The sequence below is a fragment of the Pelobates fuscus genome, chromosome 4 (assembly GCF_036172605.1).
Source record: "Pelobates fuscus isolate aPelFus1 chromosome 4, aPelFus1.pri, whole genome shotgun sequence".
NCBI classification, from domain to species: Eukaryota; Metazoa; Chordata; class Amphibia; order Anura; family Pelobatidae; genus Pelobates; species Pelobates fuscus.
In genome coordinates, this window is record NC_086320.1 from 300,760,586 (window position 1) to 300,780,333 (window position 19,748).

General features: G+C 35.4%; 1 protein-coding gene across 7 annotated transcripts in view; it reads right to left on the bottom strand.

The window, feature by feature from the left end:
• Positions 1-19,748, bottom strand: part of ZMYND11 (zinc finger MYND-type containing 11) — a 103,674-nt gene that overhangs the window by 36,772 nt on the left and 47,154 nt on the right. For all 7 annotated transcript variants that reach the window (XM_063452253.1, XM_063452254.1, XM_063452251.1 and 4 more), the window contains one exon: positions 12,045-12,122. In XM_063452253.1, the coding sequence (XP_063308323.1) occupies positions 12,045-12,122 (78 nt within the window). The remainder of the gene's footprint in view (positions 1-12,044; positions 12,123-19,748) is intronic.

Genomic DNA, 19,748 nt, shown 5'->3' on the forward strand with positions numbered 1-19,748 from the left:
TGTTTCTTTCTTTTTTTTTTTATTATTACAGGTTGAATTACATTTTATATAACCAGTAAAAAGTATCTGTGACAGAAACTTTTAAAGCAATAGTTCTAATTAATTCTAAAATCTTAATATTTTTAATCCATACAGCAAGAGGGAGAGAGAGAGGACCAAGGGATGCTGGCACACTTCCCGTCGAATTTGAGGAGAGGTGAAACAGTGCCTGGTTGTAGTGTCTACATATAACTGTTGGGTTTGGACATAAATCTTGTCCATGGATCCTAGACCTCTTGGAAGAGGGCAATTTTGTGGGAAATGGAGGCCTGTAACTTTTCCATTATTTTAAGTGCGTCTACTCTAGTGATCCATTCTCTGATCAGGATTTTTCCATTTGACTGGGATGAGGAGGTTGGGGTTAATGTTTCTGATATGTGGACATTTTGTTCCAGGTTGGTCATTTTTGACCAAAATATTATATGTATTATTTTAGATTCTGTATAGAATTTCTGAAAATCATAATTCTGTTGTCTATTTGATCTGTTATAGCCTTTCACTAAATTGCCTATTTTAGGATAAGGTATTTCATGTAAGAATAGTATTTCCATGTTTCCTCTCTCCAATCCTGGTGGGAATTCCTCATTAGAAGTTAGAGCTGTCATCAAGGAATATTTTAAAATAATATTTTCTTGTTTACTCATGTCCTTCAAGATTTTACAGGTACATGAAACAGTAGGGTGTTTATCTTTTAAAACCGGTTGTATAATATGTAGCCAAGGGACCACTTTTATAGGGATATCAAATGCAGTCAATCAATCAAAGTTATACCAATTAATTATCCTAGTCATGTGAGTTGATTTAAACTTTGTTTTGTGGATTTATTAGATATATGTATCCTAACTGGGATTTTTCCCTCTTCTATAGAAATGTATTATAAAGTTTAAAGAAAGTTTTTGGTACCTCAATCGGTACTGTTTGTAATATATAGAATATTCTAGGTGTAATATTCATGTTAACTATGTCAACTCTTCCAAGCCAAGAGATCATTAACTTGACCCACTTTAGTATATCTAGTTTTATCTCCTTTCAATTTTTTAGATAGTTAAAGCGGCGCTGTCATGGCCCCATCCAATTTTTATATTAACCCCCCTCCCAACTCCACTACATTTAATTGCCCCCCCTAGTTGACCCCAAATTACCTATTTTTATTTATTTAATGCCTGGACCTAGGTCCTGGGCACCGCCATCTTTGTGTGGGCAGATGAAGGCCCTGTGAGACACGTCATCTGCCCACACTAGATGGCGCTGGAAAATGCTTAGGCATACCAAGTTAAACATGTGGGCATTTGCTATTGTCCAAAATTTGAACGGGAATTTAGTCTATTCATTCGTCAGAAAGACCAAGAAATTAATAGAAATTTCAGATGAACAAACAAACACAGAATGTCAGTGCTCGTTTGTTCTGTTTCTTACATGGGGCCGGTAGCTCCCTCCTTGTAAGAATGAAATTTCGAACCGACCTAAATGTACTGAATGTCGCCCTAAAACAAATGGACAAACTGTTCTCATTCTGTTGGAAATTCGGTAGGAAATTCGGTAGTTTCACCGGCGTCCTGTAGGGAATACTGACAGGAAGCATTGCAAGATCACGTAGGAAAGGGTGAATAGTGTGGGAAAATTTCTGTGACCTATAGGAAGTGGGTGAGAGCTGGTCAAGCGTAGGAAAAATACAAAAGACAAAGTAGTCCTTACTTTGTCCTATGTTTTAAAGAAAACTAGATAAGATAGGAAGAAACAGAGAACATATCCTGAGAGATGGAGAGAAGAGGAATCAATTGGGGAAAGGTACGTTCGGCATGACAGTGGTGCTTTATGGTCATACTAGCTTTGTAAGTTATTCGATACATATATTCCAATGTATTTTATTTTGGTTTCAACCCATCTGAATATGAATGTTTTTTTGCAATATTGTAGCAGTTTTCTTAGGTATTGAAATATTAAGAATTTCAGACTTAGACTGATTGACTTTAAAGCATGATAGTTCCCCAAATGTTTTTCATTCTTTCATAATGTTAGGTAATGATATCTGGGGTCTAATAACAAAAAAAAAAAAAGATCATCAGCAAAAGCTGATATTTTATAATGTCTACTTCCTCTTTCAAGACCATAGATATCAATATTATCTCGAATGGCACTAAGAAAGGGTTCCAAAACCAAAGCAAATAAGATCAGAGAGAGGGGACATCCCTGGTGTTCCATTCAACAGGGGAATTGGACCTGAGTGTAGGCCATTAATACAGACCTTATGATAAAGAGCTTTCATCCATTTTAACATGTTAGGTCCAAAGCCTATATGCTCTAGAACACCAAATAAAAAGGTCCAATTCACCCTGTCCAACGCTTTCTTGGAATCTGTTGACAAAAATAAGGCCGGAACTTTCCTTCTCTTAGATTCATATATCCGATATATAACCTAGTAGTAGCGTCTCTTGCCTCCCTGCCCAGAATAAATCCAACTTGGTCCATCCTGACCAGAGAAGACAAGAACTCGTTAATTCTCTCACTCCAAATAGGTTTATAGCTTGTACACAATTCTTTGTCTTTTCCCAGTTTGGGAATAACGATTAACTGTGGTTTTTGTAACTGTGCTGGCAAATTTTCACCTTCGGATAGAGATCTGTATAATTTAACCAAATAAGAACCTAGTACATTCAAAAAAGTCTTATAGTAGACCAAGGTTAGTCCGTCCGGTTGGGGACTTTTACCGTTTGGGGAATTTTTTATAGCCTTTTCTATTTTTTTTCAAGTTATTTGTTGATCAAGTCTAATCATCTCCTCGTTATCTAATTTAACATTAAGATGTTCTTATAGATAATTTTTAATCTTTTTATTTTTATCTTTTTTATTTAACACTTTATTATCTGATAGATTATACAGGTCATGATAATATTGTGAAAATACCTCTACTATTTGCTCTACGTCTTTCTTTTAATGCTTTGGTTTAAAGCCTATCCGTTTTATTTCCATATTTGTAATATTGGCTTCTGATATTCATATAATTTCTCTGTATTTTAGTATTGACTATTTTAGGTCTGATCTTAACTCCAGGAGTTTATAATATATTTCAGATGTAGTGTTTAGTTGATGGGTAGTTTCTAATTTAGCTATTTCATCTAGTATGTTTGTACATTCAGCCACATTCCTTTTCTTTATATATAACCTCCAGTTAATAAACTGTCCTCTGAGAACCGCCTTATGGGCTTTCCAGGTGGATGTGACTGAACCATCGGGTGAGTAATTTTTATTAAAGTATTATACTATAAATTACCCAAACTTGTCTATAGACTCACTTGTTTTTAACAAGTTTTCATTTAATCTCCAATAATATATAATTTTTTTTAAATGATGGAATTTCTAAGCTCAAAATAATGAGAGAATGGTCATTCCATGTTTTGATACCTATTCCTGTTTTATTATTCCTGTAAATATCTACGTGTCATAAAAAGATAATCTATCTTATGGGGGGCAGAATATAATGTAAAATATTTAATACCTATAGTTAATCACTCTCCAAGCATCAACAAGTTGTAGGCTGTTTAGTACTTGTTTAATTTGTTTAAGTTTTGAATATTGAAGTTTAGAGGAACCTATTGAAGTATCTACCAGTGGGTCTACAGATACATTAATATCACCCCCCAATATAATAATACCTACTGCAAATTCATTAAATTTATTCAGAATGGATCCTAGGAATATATTTTGCTTCTCATTAGGGGTGTATATGTCTGCAAATGTGATTATTTGTTCACCCAGAGATCCCTTAAGAAATATTGCTCTACCTTCTTTGTCATTCCACTTTTGCTTGAATATAAATGAAGTGTTTTTGTTTGTACAGATAGTAACCCCTTTATGTTTTTTGTTTGGGAGTAATATATCTGGGAAAATTTATAGTGGGTTAACTTAGGGGCCTTATCTTTGAGAAAATGAGTTTCTTGGATTAATTCTATATCTGTCTTTAATTAAATTAATTCCTTAAACATTAGTGATCTCTCTAAGGTAAAGTCCATTAACATTTAATGATATTATGTTTATTGATAGTGTTTTTGTATCCATTACCCAATATAAATTAAATTATATAATTGCTTTGGTCTTATTTTTAATAATTCTATATTCCTGGGGGGACCTGTATCTCGTAATAGAAGGTTATACTCGGCATTGAGACTGGGAGAGTTGGGGTAGAGAGAGAAAAAAGATAAGACACAAAAACAATATTTGTGTAAGAATTCCCATACCCTTGCCTTGGGTTTCTTCATTCATAAGGCATCTGTAAATCATGATCCAACATCTGCTATATTAGAAGGCTAGAAATGAAAGAGAAAGAGAAATGGAGCCAAAGACGGTTTACGCCTCTCCTTTAAACGGGGGATAACCCCAGTGGGAATGGTTAGACAAAAGAAGAAAAAATGGAGAGGGTAACCTAAACTAATAACAAATTCTATATAGGAATTCAAATGAATCTTTAATTAGGTAATAATTAAAAGTCTAAGTGGACAAAAAAACACAAGACAAACAACACTCTTATGGTCAATTATATATAAAGAGTAAGAAGAACATACACATAAATAATTATATACATTATATTGAATTATATAAATTCCTATATGGAATTTGTTATTAGTTTAGGTTACCTTTTATATTTTTTCTTCTTTTGTCTAACATCTGCAGTATATTCCTATTTATTTACATGAGTCTGTGGACACCTTTGGGCATGAACGGAAAAGGGTATGAATCAAATAATCTTCGTGGCTCTTCTCCCAGCGAACTTTCCTCCTCTGCCTTTAATCTTTTCCCCTTTATAGCTGACCTAATTATTCATTAAACATTAAAACATATATAGGAATGAAGAGAGTGTCAGAAGTGAGGGAGGTGTGAAGGACTACATGTCATCAGGGACAGGGGTCATATGGGAGGTGCCTAGCAGAGAATAGGGAAGGGATATTCCGATCTGATCCTGTGATACCTAGTGCTCAATCAGCCAACTACACATTCAGACCCTCAGCAGTATCCGAAAAAAACAAAACAAAAAACCTTTTTAAATTTTTATTTTTAAATAAAAAGTGGGTCCAGAACTTTAATTCCTCCCTCACTATATATTGGGTTATAAACATATCTTTCTCATTTCTTATCTAAGCCCACAATTTATAGTGATTGTTTATCAATCTTTAAATTATACACTTGCAATGAACTCATTGATTATTCTGTGTCCGTGTGTTAATTTTTTAGTTATACTAATTCTACTAAATGTGAAATCCAATCTTTGATGTCTACCTCATCATACTGTAAATTTGTGAAATTGCTATATATCTTACATTGTAATCCAATAATAGGCACCATTTTTCCACCATCAGTGTAAAGCATTGATATATTGAATTGTGACTACATAACGTAAAGATCCTACATAATTCTATATGAGTTTAATCTTATATAAAGATTCTATATGTAAAATATTTTGTGATAGTGAGTGCTATCATCTTATTCTTTAGGTCCGAGTAATTTTCTTCTGTCCATTAAGTGAAGCCTTTGTTTATATTTATATTATCTTAGATGTGTTATTTTATTATGGGCTATACAAAAAAAGGGGAAAGCACCCCCTTGTATTCTCTCTTTCCTGGTCTAGCCCACGTCTCTCCTATCTCCTCCCTCCACCCCCCCCCCCCCCCTTCCCATATTGCCCTGAATCCTTTTAAGCCTTTTCGAGTGTCTTTTTTATATAGTCATTAATTATTCCAGGTTTCTCTCTGTATATGCTTGATCTGAGCTATATGCTTTTTTATGTCTCTTTCTTTGTGGTCATGGAATCCATGGTTGGTTCATTATTTGTGGAATAGTTTTTCCATCTTTGACATAGTTGTTCCATTCAGCTATATCAGGGACTGGGATTTGCAGAACTGTGGGACGTCTTCAAGTGTTTTGATTATGTATGTCGCTGGACCTTTTTTTAACTGTTATATTTAGTAGGAAGCCCCATTGGAATGGAATGTTTTTTTTTTTTTTTAATGGAGTCTGTTTTTGTCTTCTTTTTTTTTTGGCTTGCAGAGTTGCCCATGATAAGTCAGGAAGGATCTGTATCTTTGAGTTCCCTATTAGCAGATTTTTATGTTGTCTTGCTTTCTTTAAAATTGTCTCTTTAGTTGCATTAGAATGCATGCAGCAGATTGTCAAAACTGAGTTTGAGATGTATTTTGGTTTTAGAGCCCTGAAGTTTCTTAATTGTCTAAAACCTTGTTAAAAATTTATTTATTAACATACAAGCAAGTCTACTGAATTTTTTGTTTTGGGAACCCTTATCCTTAACTTACAGTGTCGTCTTCTGTTTTTAAAATCATTCATCTGTTGAGCCATGTTTTCTATATATTTTCTTTGTGCTTTAAGCTGTATTTGGAATAGAGTTAATGCAGAGTGTAAAGTTAGTTGATCTGGTTTAACTGTCTGTATTCTATTACCTAATTGAATCAGGTCTTCTTTAAGGAAATTAGATTCCTCTTTTTTTGAGTTTAGATCCTTTTTTGTGGTTAACTCCTTAACGAATAGAGAGCCCTCCTTCCCCATGTTGCCTTCATCTTCTGGAGATGGCTGTGTGGCTCTCATAGTTTTGTCCCTCCATATCATATCCTTTCCCCTGTAGCGAGTATAGCAGCATGCTCTCATCTATAGGGTCCACTTCTCCACCTCCACTCTCTGGTGCCTTGTGTTCTTCGCCGCCCAAACTGCTTACAGCAGTAGGCTTACCTGAAAGCAGGCTCCTTTTTGGTGTTATCCTAGCGGGCAGTGGAGTCCCAGGCAGCAGGACTAAGAAGGGTCTTAGTTGTTATATCGTTCCTGCTCTTTTTAGGTGTGTTGGTCTGTTCGAGGGTTGCGAGTATCAGCACAGCATTTTCCGTCACATGCTCTTCTGGTCACTCTCCGCTTCTGTCTTGCATGGCTTGCTATTTAATATCCCAACTTGCCAATCAATTTCAAGTGTTTTTATGTCACTGACTGGGTTGCAGGAGCTATAATGCTAAGTGACATCCCAGCATGGCTGTCAGGCCCTGCCCTAGGAAAATGTATCTTTATGCTCTTTTTATTGTTGAATTTAGGTGGCTGCAGTGGACGTGTACAGTGCTTGAAAGATATACTGGCATGATATGCTTGGATCGTGCTATGTAGAAAAGAGAAAAACGAGAAGAAATAAAAGAGGCAAGTAGGGAAAGAAAAAAGTAGCTATAAAACAAATGGGATCCACAAATAATCTATTGCTGCTCCATACAGGAAAAGTCCTGTGGCTTTTCCTTAATTCACATAAAAAACACAAAGATGAATATTGCGCTATGGATACTAAAAGTGGAGGAATAAAAACCTTTTTATTGTGAGCTATATCAAGTGGAATCTGTCATAAGGTAAAAAAAATATATAATATTGTAACAACATAAAGGAAACAGTAAGTATGGAACAATCGTGTCAGTCAAAAACAAACACTGACGATTGTCAGTCCAATGATAAGATCCTTCAATGTAAAAGTGTAATGTGCACATGTCTCTAGAGCAGTGGTTCCCAACCCAATCCTCAGGTACCCCCTAACAGGCCAGAATTTAGCGTTTACCCAGTTGTGTCTAAGGTGTTTTTAGAAAAGAGAAATAACACTTTAGACACAACAGGATAATCCCTAAATCCTGGACTGATAGGGGGTATGAGGACTTGGTTGGGAACCCCCGCTCTAGAGTGAGCCCAATCCATAGGAATAAACCTTCGTTAAAAATAAATCCAGCAAATGTACAGTGGGACCTAGCTTTACGAATTTAATGCATTCTCCTGGATGCGAAAAATGTGTAAATCGAAATGCGGTTTCCCATAGGAAGGCATTGAAAAGCAATGAATCCGTTCTGGAGGTCAGAAAAAAGTCAAAATGAGCTGGCATGGAGACCAACCCACAATGCAGAACACACAATAAAAGACATGCAAACGATGAAGCTCAGCTCCCTACCTTTCCACAACTTGAGAAATGCACCAAAAAGTCCTGAAACAACTGAAAACAATTACCAGAATGGCTCCAAAACTCAATGCAAAAGCCGCTCCAACACCTCCACATATGACGCCACGTGCTACCCACAGGCTCCAGCATGCATGGGGCGGGGCTATAAACCTCCCAGGTGCTTTGTATTGTGAAAATAATTTGTAAACCGAAAATTATGTTAACCAAGTCATTTGTAAACCTAGGTCCCACTGTATAAAACAGTCTCTGACCTGAGAGATTCATAACGAAATTGACAAATCTCCAGTGAGCTCTCCAGTTAGAAGAGGGGAAAGAACCCTCACAGTACTAGTACGCCGATCTGCGCGTAAAGCAGGGTACCGAGGCCAGTAGGGGTAAAAAATAGTAGCAGGTGAAGTTCACTGATCCGTGGTAGTTCGCGTTGGAATGCCTGCGCATTTCGTGAAAGAGTCTTCTCTTCCTTAAGGAGCACGAACAATCACCGATCAGTTCCCTTCTGAATAAATACCCATAAGTAACATTTAGAGAGATATGGATCGAAAAAAGTAAAATGGACTAAGATGATCATATAGTGATCTGGTTTATCAATTAACGCAACATTTAAAGAGATATGTATGCAAAATTTAATAAATACATTTTTTAAAAAGAGGATGCAGGGCTTGGAGGCCATACTGGATGGTCGCAGGCAGAAAAAAGGCAAAACATTTTGGGGAGATCTAAAATGCTGCAAGTCCGCTATTAGATAAAGTACTCAGTTCCATAATCCAATAAGATTCTCTCCTCCTCGGTTTTCTTAGTCTATCTCCCCCTTTATTAGTCAGTGGGATAGATTCTATTGCCTTAATTATCAATCCATTAGGATCCGCTTTATGTTTTTTCCAAAAAGTAGATGGGTACCCTATGGTTGGTGTTTTTATTTTTGATGGCCCTAATGTGTTCTCCATTCCTGGCTTTAAGTTGCCTAAATGTACAGCCCACATATTGACTCCCACATGAGCATTTCCAAATATATATAACATGTCTACTTTTGCAAATGGTATGCCATCATGGGGGTAATTCTCATTCCTGGGCTACCATACGCTCTCAAAGGCAACATAACCAATCTGGCAAATTTCAATGTGACAAAAATTAAATGCAAGCCTTATATGTGACTCTCTAACTTTCCCAAACACCATAAAACCTGTACATGGGGGGTACTGTTATTCTCGGGAGACTTCACTAAACACAAATATTAGTGTTTTAAAACAGTAAAACATATTACAACAATAATATAGACAATAAAAGTGCAGTTCGCTTGTAAAAAATGCGAAAAACGTCACTTTTACTTAAAATATCATCGTTGTAATACAATTTACCAGTTTGAAACACTAATATTTGAGTTCAGCGAAGTCTCCCGAGTAAAACAGTACCCCCTATATACAGGTTTTATGGTGTCTTGGAGAGTTACAGGGTCAAATATAGTGCTTGCGAATTAAATTCTCTGCACTTTCTCCCTGTGTTGTCAGGCATGTCAATCAAATTTGAATTAGTCAAATCACATAATTACGTTAAAAGATTATTTAAATATACACGTAGAATTTTAATATATATGCATTTAGAGGTATTTAAATTCTACGTGTATACTAATGTAATCTTTTATGTAATTATATGTATTTATCTATATATGTATATTTGCGGTTATTTGTATTTTATATATAGATAGATATACATAGAATGTCATTCTAAGTGTATTTTGTTACCAATATATATATATATTAATAACAAAATACAGTTAGAATGAAATTACATATGAATATATAATGTATATTAAATTTTGTTTCAATATTTTATTTATTTATTTATTTATTTTATTTATTTATTATTTTAATTATACGTATTTATATATAATATAGATATGTACATCTATTATATATATACATATTATATATATGTAAAGTCATTCTAAGTGTATTTTAATATTAATATTAAAATACACTTTGTATGACGTTACATATATATAATATATATATATACATATTATATATATATATAAATATTTTAAATTTATTTTTACACATGTTTAATATATTTTTTTTTACTTTCCCACCAGCAGGGGGACTGTCTGATATTTCAAACAGTCCCCCTACTGGAAGATCCATAGCCAGCTATAGGGGGTCATGTGATCGCTCTTTGAGAGCGATCACATGGCCCCCGGGGGCCTCATTTGCCGGAGGGGGGCTGCTTGGGCTGTCAGGCAGCCCCCCAGAAGAGGATCGCGGCGGAGGTGAGTACACCTCTCCAACAGGGGCTTAAAGCCGTTACGACGTACTATGCCGCCGCAACGGCTTTAAAGCCCATTTAACCCCTTAAGGACACATGACATGTGTGACATGTCATGATTCCCTTTTATTACAGAAGTTTGGTCCTTAACCCCTTAAGGACCAAACTTCTGGAATAAAAGGGAATCATGACATGTCACACATGTCATGTGTCCTTAAGGGGTTAAGGGGTTAATGCGGGACAGCATGGTACGTCGTAACGGCGTTAAGGGGTTAAAACTTAAACAATTTATTTTGTGTTTTCTTGTATAAACATATATATTTATGCCTACATGTAAAAACAATTACAAATAATTCCAATTCCTGATACAGCAAGCAGTTCTACCGCAATAGCCGCAGATTGGCTAAGAAGGTTGAAGATTCGTAATCCATAGCAGCAGTAATTTTAGTCCAACAAAAGAACAATGTCAAGGAAAGAAGTGGAATTTAGTCAGACAGAAAAAGTTACCTGAACTCTAGCTCAGTACAGGAAAAATTAAAACAATATATATTTTAGAAATGGTGACCTAATTTTTATTTCACTTCTTTATGTCATCACTTGGCCCTCCTATGTACCGTTAAGATAAAATATTATATAACGCTCTTCTCTCCTTTTTATCACTAATAAGGGATGCTTTTTAAAGGCAGCGTGAAACTTATTTTTCCTTGAGTAGTTTGAAACAACAATAGACTATTTTAATACAGCCTAGAATTTCTTCATGGATACAGCAATACCAATAGCATAATCTTCATTTAAAAAAAAAAAATGGTTAATATTTATTTATCTTTTCTTAGACTTAGAAAGATACATTTTAGATTCTGCAAATTGCTTATGACTAACAAACCTCTGGACATTCATCTGCTATGGTCTATGTATCCCATAAGGCTAAACCAGCCATATGCCTGGTAGAACCTCAAAGCATGTGCAAACCACAATAGCCAAAGTCCAAAGATTAATTATCACCAATGCACTAATGATCAATAAACATATAACATACCTACATGATAAACTATGCATTAAAGCAATAAACAGTTAATGTGAACTTGAGGAAACTGTTAATTGGGTTGATATAAAATGTATAACCTAACATTTACAAGAATAATTGAAGCTAGATGAAGAAAAAAATCTAAGCTTTTATAATGTGTGATTGCAAGGGAGAAGCTTGAGTCCACTAATGAATAAGTCCAAGGAGTGGTTCATTAATTATTTATAATATATGATATAAGTTTGTTCTATTTACTGAGCTACATTATCTCACCAGTCAATAGAGATAACGATATGATCTATGAAGAATCCTGGAGGAGTCAACAAAATGGGGGAACGTAAACACACCACAAGCTCTATGCCATGGCTTTTCAGAGTAGCAGAGAAGAGCAACATGCTAAAAGCGGCTTCTGACCTTGAGAAATGTCATGGTGTAATTTGTACGTTATTTTAAGTTATTTATACTTTGTGCTTCGTGAGTGCTTTTCACAAATATTAATATAATTTAATGGCTCTTATTTTATGCGTTGTATCTTCCTAAATGGTGATAAGTGTGTTTCTCTTAACAATCAGTACTAAGTGGTATTTTTTTATATATATATATATATATATATATATATATACTCACATGTATATTTTATTTTGCAGTTTATGAAAATGAGTATTAATTTAGAAGTATTGTCAAATACTTTTTCCACTTGGAATCATTGCTTGTTTGCTATTTCACATAAACAGTGCTGAAACCTACCCTTTCCTTCATTCGGGAGACAATAAATCTCAGGTATTTTCCCATCTCCTGCTTATATGTGTTTTTCTTCTTCATACTCTGAAAGAAAAGCAACAGTTACTGGATCACATGCACTCTTATCTAGTAACATAACGAGTGTAATAAAATGCATCACAACAAACACTTTGAAGGATCAGTAATGCTTCAGTATGAATGACTGCTATATAAGATTTAACATTAGGCAGGATTTAGGCAAAAGTCCTTAATTTAGTTAATATGCAGAACAGACATTGCGTGAGGTCATGCTGCCTAAAGACAGATGTTCCGTGTAACAGCATGACTTCACAGAATGTTTGATAAATGCCACATGCTCTGCATTTAACCCATAACTTTAATAAAGAAATCATGAGTTGCAAACAAAAAAAACCCACACAAGCTGAAATAAATATTGCACTCTGACACTACAACGTGTTGTTTTCAGGATATTGCTACAATACAAACATAAGTCACACAGATAGAAATACACTTATGGTAGTCTCCTGCCTATTTAACATAAAGACCGTCTGGAGCAAAGATAGGAAAACAGCAAGTTACCTAGCGTATCCTCTACTTTTTAAACAAGCTATTTTGTAAAAACAACTTAAAGGAGAATAATACATATTTGTACTCCTACTAATAAGTCTATTTATTCGCACCTTGTAAAGATACATCTAACCCTTTAAATCAGTGGTCGTATCCTTACAAGTACTAGGAAAGGCCCATTTCAAAGCACTACTTAGATGAGTAGGTCAAAAACGAATGAAGCGCCTGTATCATACCATCTATACTCCTTTCTTAAAGGGATTCTCTAGTGCCAAGAAAACAAACCCCGTCCCATGTTGCTGAAGGGGCTAAAACCCCTTGAGACACTTACCTGAATCCAGCGCCGATGTACCTCGGTGCTGGGTCAGGCTCCGCCCCCGCTCCTCCACCGCCGGGAAACACAATGTGCATGCGCGGCAGCGCTTTCAATGCTTTCCTATGGGGATTCCGACGACGCTGGAGGTTTTCATGCATAGCGTGAGGACGTCCAGCGTTGTTTAGACAACCAAAAGTCCATAAAAACTGCATTAATTACACTTGCAGGGTTAAGGGTGATGGGAGTTTGCACCCAAACCACTTCAATGAGCTAAAGTGGTCTGGGTGCCTACAGTGTCCCTTTAATTGTGAAGGTAACTGAACAGTTCTACTTCCAAGACTAGTTGCTGGTTTTTTTCTGTTTGCAATGTGGCAGTCTAAAGGTAAACTTTTGGCATCAAATTTCATACTTTTGATAAAGGTTTGTGGTATAGATTCTCAATTTGGTGTTAGAGATTTAAGGGCTATGAATTTAAAGGAACACTATAGGATCAGGAACCCAAACATATATTCCTGACCCTATTGTGTTAAGACCACCATCTAGCCCTCCCTGCCCCCCCCAAATATGGTAAATTCTTACTTGTATTCAAGTCTGCAGCCGATGCCTCTGCCCCTGATCTGCCTGCTTAGCTGACATTATCAGAAGTGGTGGTCTGAGCCAATTAGAGTGCTTCCCCATAGGATTGTATGACACTGTCAAGGACACAGATCAGGGGCAGTGCCAGCACAACCCAAACACAGCCCTGAGAAATCAGCATCTCCTCATAGAGATACATTGAATCAATGCATCTCTATGAGGAAAGTTCAGTGTCTGCATGCAGAGGGTGGATACACTGCATGGCAGTGATGCACACTGTGCACCACTGCCCCATGAAGCACCTCCACCAGCTATCTGAGGAGTGACCAGAGAAGTTATCACTAGACTATAATTTAAATGCTGCATTTTCTTTGAAAAGACAATGTTTACTGCAAAAAGCCTAAAGTTAATGATTCTACTCACTAGAAAAAATACAATAAGCTGTAGTTGTCCTGCTGACTATAGTGTTCCTTTAACATTAGGGGTGATTAGGTATTTTTTTCGGGACAAGGAATTTTAAATGTTTCGCATTTTTGCATTCAGGTCACCAAAGCCCTAATCCCTATGTCTCAATTCTTGTCAGTATTTGGCTACAGGCAGTTAAATAGATCATCAATAAAAATCATCTAAAAAAAAAAAAAGATAATCTATAAAAATAGCGATTAAGGCAAAATACAAATGTACCGATCGAAACTGTGGAAAGTTGTTAAGAACAATAGTGGTTATATTATACAATACAATGCTCTGCAATCAATATTATATCAAATCTGTCAGTTTCATGAAGATGTATACATTCACGATTTACAACACACTTTTTTATCATACACAGTGATCTAGTCTCCAAATGTCAAATCATAGTGAATTAAAAACCAAATTGTAAAATTCAGGCTCAAATAGCCAAGTCGTGACTACAGCTGAGTTGAAGATTTGTTTTTCCCCCAAATCAGCACTTTTAGCCTCAGTGTTACAATCTACTTCTCACTTCATTACAATTTGGTGTTTAATGAATTAATGTGTATAAATGACCATAAATGAACAAGGCAACACACGGTAACACATTGTTTGAGATTTTACAAGCAAATTATCCCAAATTTGCATTTAATTAATTAATTTTTATTGCCATACAGCTTAGGAAGCGAAAAATTCTAACAGTGTTTATCAGTTACAAAAGGAAAAACACAAGGTGTATTATTCATGCTGCTTAAGCATTGTTACCAGAGTAATAGTAGCTTAAATGAAATGAAAGTACCCTAAAACACGAACCACATAGATATATAAATAAAATAAATTGCACTTATTGATCTTCCGGTGGATCCTCTTCAGCTCCTGGCACTTTGTCTTTTATTTTTAGTAAGAAATAGATTCAAAATGAAAAAAGACACAGAGTAAAAAGAGGAAGAAAAGAGTAAGCATTGAGAAAAGGTAAGTACGGCGTGACCGGGTGCCTTTAAAGGGACACTATAGGCATCAAAACAACTTTAGTTTTGACTGAAAAATGTTAGCATAACATTTATTTGAAGCAAGGGACGCATAGCTAGCATATAAACATGTACAGTTGTAATCAAAATTATTCAACCCCCATTGAAAATAAAGTTTGTCAAAATTTACAGACTTTCAGCTGCTTGCAAGGAACTAATCAAACTAGCAATTGAAATAGCTCAACACAACACATGCTTCAAGTGGTTTCCCCAAATGCAACTGAAGGCATTACTTGCAATGGAGTTTACTAAAACGTGCAACAGAATGTGAAATGAATGTCTGCATCTGAGCATAATGTCCACATACAGTAAATACAGTTAAATCCTATATATCTATCTAACATAAAGGTATTTAAACTGCTATAGCTATCTTCATCAATTTCTGGAATGCTGAGTAATGGCAGAGTCTTTTCAAACTTCCTTACAGGCAATAGATCAGTGATGAGTGGCTTCTGGCAGAGGAAATATTCCTCTACATGCTGCTAATCATAACTAGAGTATAAATGAGGTTGAGTAAGGCTTTATGGACTAGATTTTAAACTGCAAAAAACATGAAAAAAACTTAACATGTTTATATTCATTTTTGGTATTGAAAGGGTTAATAAAGCAGTCTGAGTGCATACATCATACCCCTGCAGCCTCACTGCTCAATTCTCTGTCATTTAGTTACATTTATTAGTTAAGTCACTTTTGTTTAGTTAAAGGGACATTCCATTGTCTGACGTCTCTGGCTGTCCAATCACAAACTTGCAAGGCAGGTGCTTTGGGCAATTGCTGACTCTTGAGTTCAGCTCCACGGAGTTAACCCCTTAACGCCGTTACGGCGTTCTATGCCGTCCCGCATTAAATGGGCTTTAAAGCCGTTGCGGCGGCACAGAACGCTGTAATGGCTAAAGCCCCCAGGAGCCACCAACTACTCACCTCCGCGCGATCCTCTTCTGGAGGGCTGCCTGACAGCCCAGGCAACCCTCCCCCGGCAAATGAGGCCCTCGGGGGCCATGTGATCGCTCTCAAAGAGCAATCATATGGCCCCCTATAGGTGGCTGTGGATCTGCCAGCAGGGGGAAATGTCAGACAGTCCCCCTGCTGGCGGGAAGTAATAAAAATAAAAAAAAATACACGTTAAAATAAATGAAATGCATTTATATATATATATATATATATATATATATATATATATATATATATATATATATATACATCTTATATATATGTAACGTCATACGTAATGTATTTTAATATTAATATAAGTACATATATTAGTATATATGATATATATTATATATATTACATCTATATATATTTTATATTTATATATACACGTATAATTACAATAATAAATAAATAAAATATATTTTTTTTAAAAATAAATAAATTATATATACATATGTAATTTCATTCTAACTGTATTTTGTTATTAATATATATATATATTGGTAACAAAATACACTTAGAATGACATTCTATATCTATCTATCTATATATAAAATACAAATAACCGCAAATATAAATATACAGATAAATATATATAATTACATAAATAACTACATAAGTGTACACGTAGTCTTTAAATATATATATATATATATATTAAAATTCTACGTGTATATTTAAGTCATATTTTAACATAATTATGTGATTTAATTAGCTCAAATTTGATTGACATGCCTGACAACCCAGGCAAAAAGTGCAGAGAATTTGAATTGCTAGCACTATATTTAACCCTGTAACTTTCCAAGACACCATAAAACCTGTACATGGGGGGTACTGTTTTACTCGGGAGACTTCGCTGAACAAAAATATTAGTGTTTCAAAATGGTAACTTGTATTACAACAATGATATTTTTAGTAAAAGTTACTTTTTTTGCATTTTTCACACATGAATGGCACTTTTACTGACGATATTAAGTTACCATTTTGAAACACTAATATTTGTGTCCAGCAAAGTCTCCTGAGTAAAACAGTACCCCCCATGTACAGGTTGTATGGTGTTTTGGAAAGTTAGAGAGTCAGATATAAGGCTTACATTTCATTTTTTTTCACATTAAAATTTGCCAGATTGGTTATGTTGCCTTTTGAGACCGTATGGTAGCCCAGGAATAAGAATTACCCCCATGATGACATACCATTTGCAAAAGTAGACAACCCAAGGTATTGCAAACGGGGTAAGTCCAGTCATTTTTAGTAGCCACTTAGTTACAAACACTGGCCAAATATTAGTTTTTTGCTTTTTTCACACAAAAACAAATATGAACGCTAACTTTGGCCAGTGTTTGTGACTAAGTGGCTACTACAAAAGACTGGACATACCCCACTTGCAATACCTTGGGTAGTCTATTTTTGCAAATGGTATGCCATCATGGGGGTAAATCTCATTCCTGGGCTACCACATGGTCTCAAATGTAACATTACTAATCTGGCAAATTTCAATGTGAAAAAACTGAAAAATGGAATGTGCTATATTTGACCCTTTAATGTTCCAAAACACCATTAAAACTGTTAATGGGGGGTACTGTTGTACTCGTGAGACTTTGCTGAATCCAAATATGTGCTTTTTTTTGCAGTAAAAGCTAACAGTATTATGACATTTACAGCTAAAATGTAAGGCGGAACTACAAATTTTTTTAAAAAAATAAAATTTCTCACAGTTTTTTTTATTTTATTCATAATAAATTATGTTTCATATATGAATATTTGATATGAAAGCCCTGTTTCTCCTTAACAAAATGATATATAATAAGTGTGGGTGCATTTAATATGAAAGAGGTGAATTGCGGTTGAACAGACATATAGCGCAAATTCCAGATTTTGTTTACATTTTGTTTTGATCAGAATGTGTACTATTGACTCCGTCCTGAAGGGGTTAAAGAAACCAGGAAGTAACAGGATCTGTCTGCTTGAAAGGCAAGGGGGTGTAACCATGTTAATTTATAAAAGTGTCAATTTCTATTGAAATCTGCACTTTTTGCAAAATGAAATAAAAACGATGACAGACTTCACACAAAGCTTTTCAGCAAGCTAAAGTGCTTCAGGGGTCTGGAGTGTACATTTAAATCAATTTAGTTTCTGTTTATACAGCCCTTGCCACACACACCCTAGCTGTGACTCACACAGCCTACATTAAAAAAAACGGTTTCATTTCTACTTACTTTAGAAGTTGTTACCTCCTGCTCTGTATATTAAACTTTAATCACATACAAGAGGCTCTTGCAGAGTCTAATTAGCTATTAAGAGAGTAGGCAATAGACATTCTAAATTAAGCAGAATGTGCAATAAAGGAAGTTTAAACATAAGATCTCTCTTCACAGGAAGTGCTTAGGAAGGCTGCGTCAGTAACATGCAGGGAGGTGTGGCTAGGGCTGAATATACAAAATGATTTAACTCCTAAATGGCAGATAATTAAACAGTGAGACTACAGGGGCATGATATATACACCAAAGCTGGTTCATTAGGCTAAAATAATTTTGGTGCATTTAGTGTCCCTTTAATGTGATTAAATAATCTTATGGAACAAAAGCTGCTACCAGGTAGTCTCCTTTTTGTGTTACAAAACTCAGGTTCTCCATACAAATCATTTTACATGTTGCAAACATTTCTGAAACTTTTATTGTTTCCAGGGAATTAAAGATTTTTCCTTGTTTGCTTTGTAAAATAGTAGTAAGAAATAGATAGGATTCTCTTCACCCCTAACATGTTAACAGGTTATAAATGCTATTCTATGATAAATGGATTCATCACTGAACACTCATATGTAACCACCTCTGTGACTAGAATTGAAATATGACCAGACTGCCTCATTTATTTATTTATCAACACGTGCATAGCGTCGTCCTTATCTATAGTTCTTGTTCTTAAATCATAACAGGAAGAGAAGAAGCCATAAAGTATAAAATGTTTTCACTGCAATAGTGACCAAAAGAACATTTTCTTAGTGCCCTGAAATTTATAGGTCAGAATCCATATAGCCGTATGGCAAATTATATAAATATTTTTTGCACTGGATGAATGAGCAAATATTCCCACAGAAACACTCCACATTCTTGTGGAAGAGTTATAGCTGCAAAAGGGAAACAACTACAAATTAATGTCTATGTATTAATGAATTCAGTTTCATAAAAATCCCTGTTGGTGTAATGTTCAGCTGTTCCAATACTTTTGTCCATATAGTGTATCTAGTAAGGAAATATAAGGAACAGCCCAGGATGGATTATAAAAAAAAAAAAAGGCATTTGCACTAAAAAGACACCTTATTACATCTGTTGAAGATCCCTAATGTTTACGATTCCATTAAGTGAGCTTTGTTGAAGCTAGGAGGAAGCTGATATCTGTCTGCCAGTCCCAGCACCTTTACTGAATATAATGTCCAAGCCCAGCAGGGGAAGTATGAATTATGTATTTAAGCACTTGGGAGAAATTCCATTTATCTGCCTAAGATAAAGAAAGTGTGTATGCTAATAGCCGCTGCTGTCGGTTTACTAACAGTCCCAGCCACAGTTTTGAAAGGTGCAATAGATGTACTTGTGTAGGTGCAGTGCCTTTAGGCTGTGAAGAACTCAAGTTGTACTGTGATCGTGTCTATTGTGTGCATGTCATAATGATACCTAACTGTGAGTGAGGGGTTGCCGTAAAATACATTGTTTACAGGTCACAGTTGCAGGGGATCTCCTTGCACTATAATCAAAGTTCTTAAAGGGACACTATAGTCACCTGAACAACTTTAGCTTAATGAAGCACTTTTGGTGTATAGAACATGCCCCTGCAGCCTCACTGCTC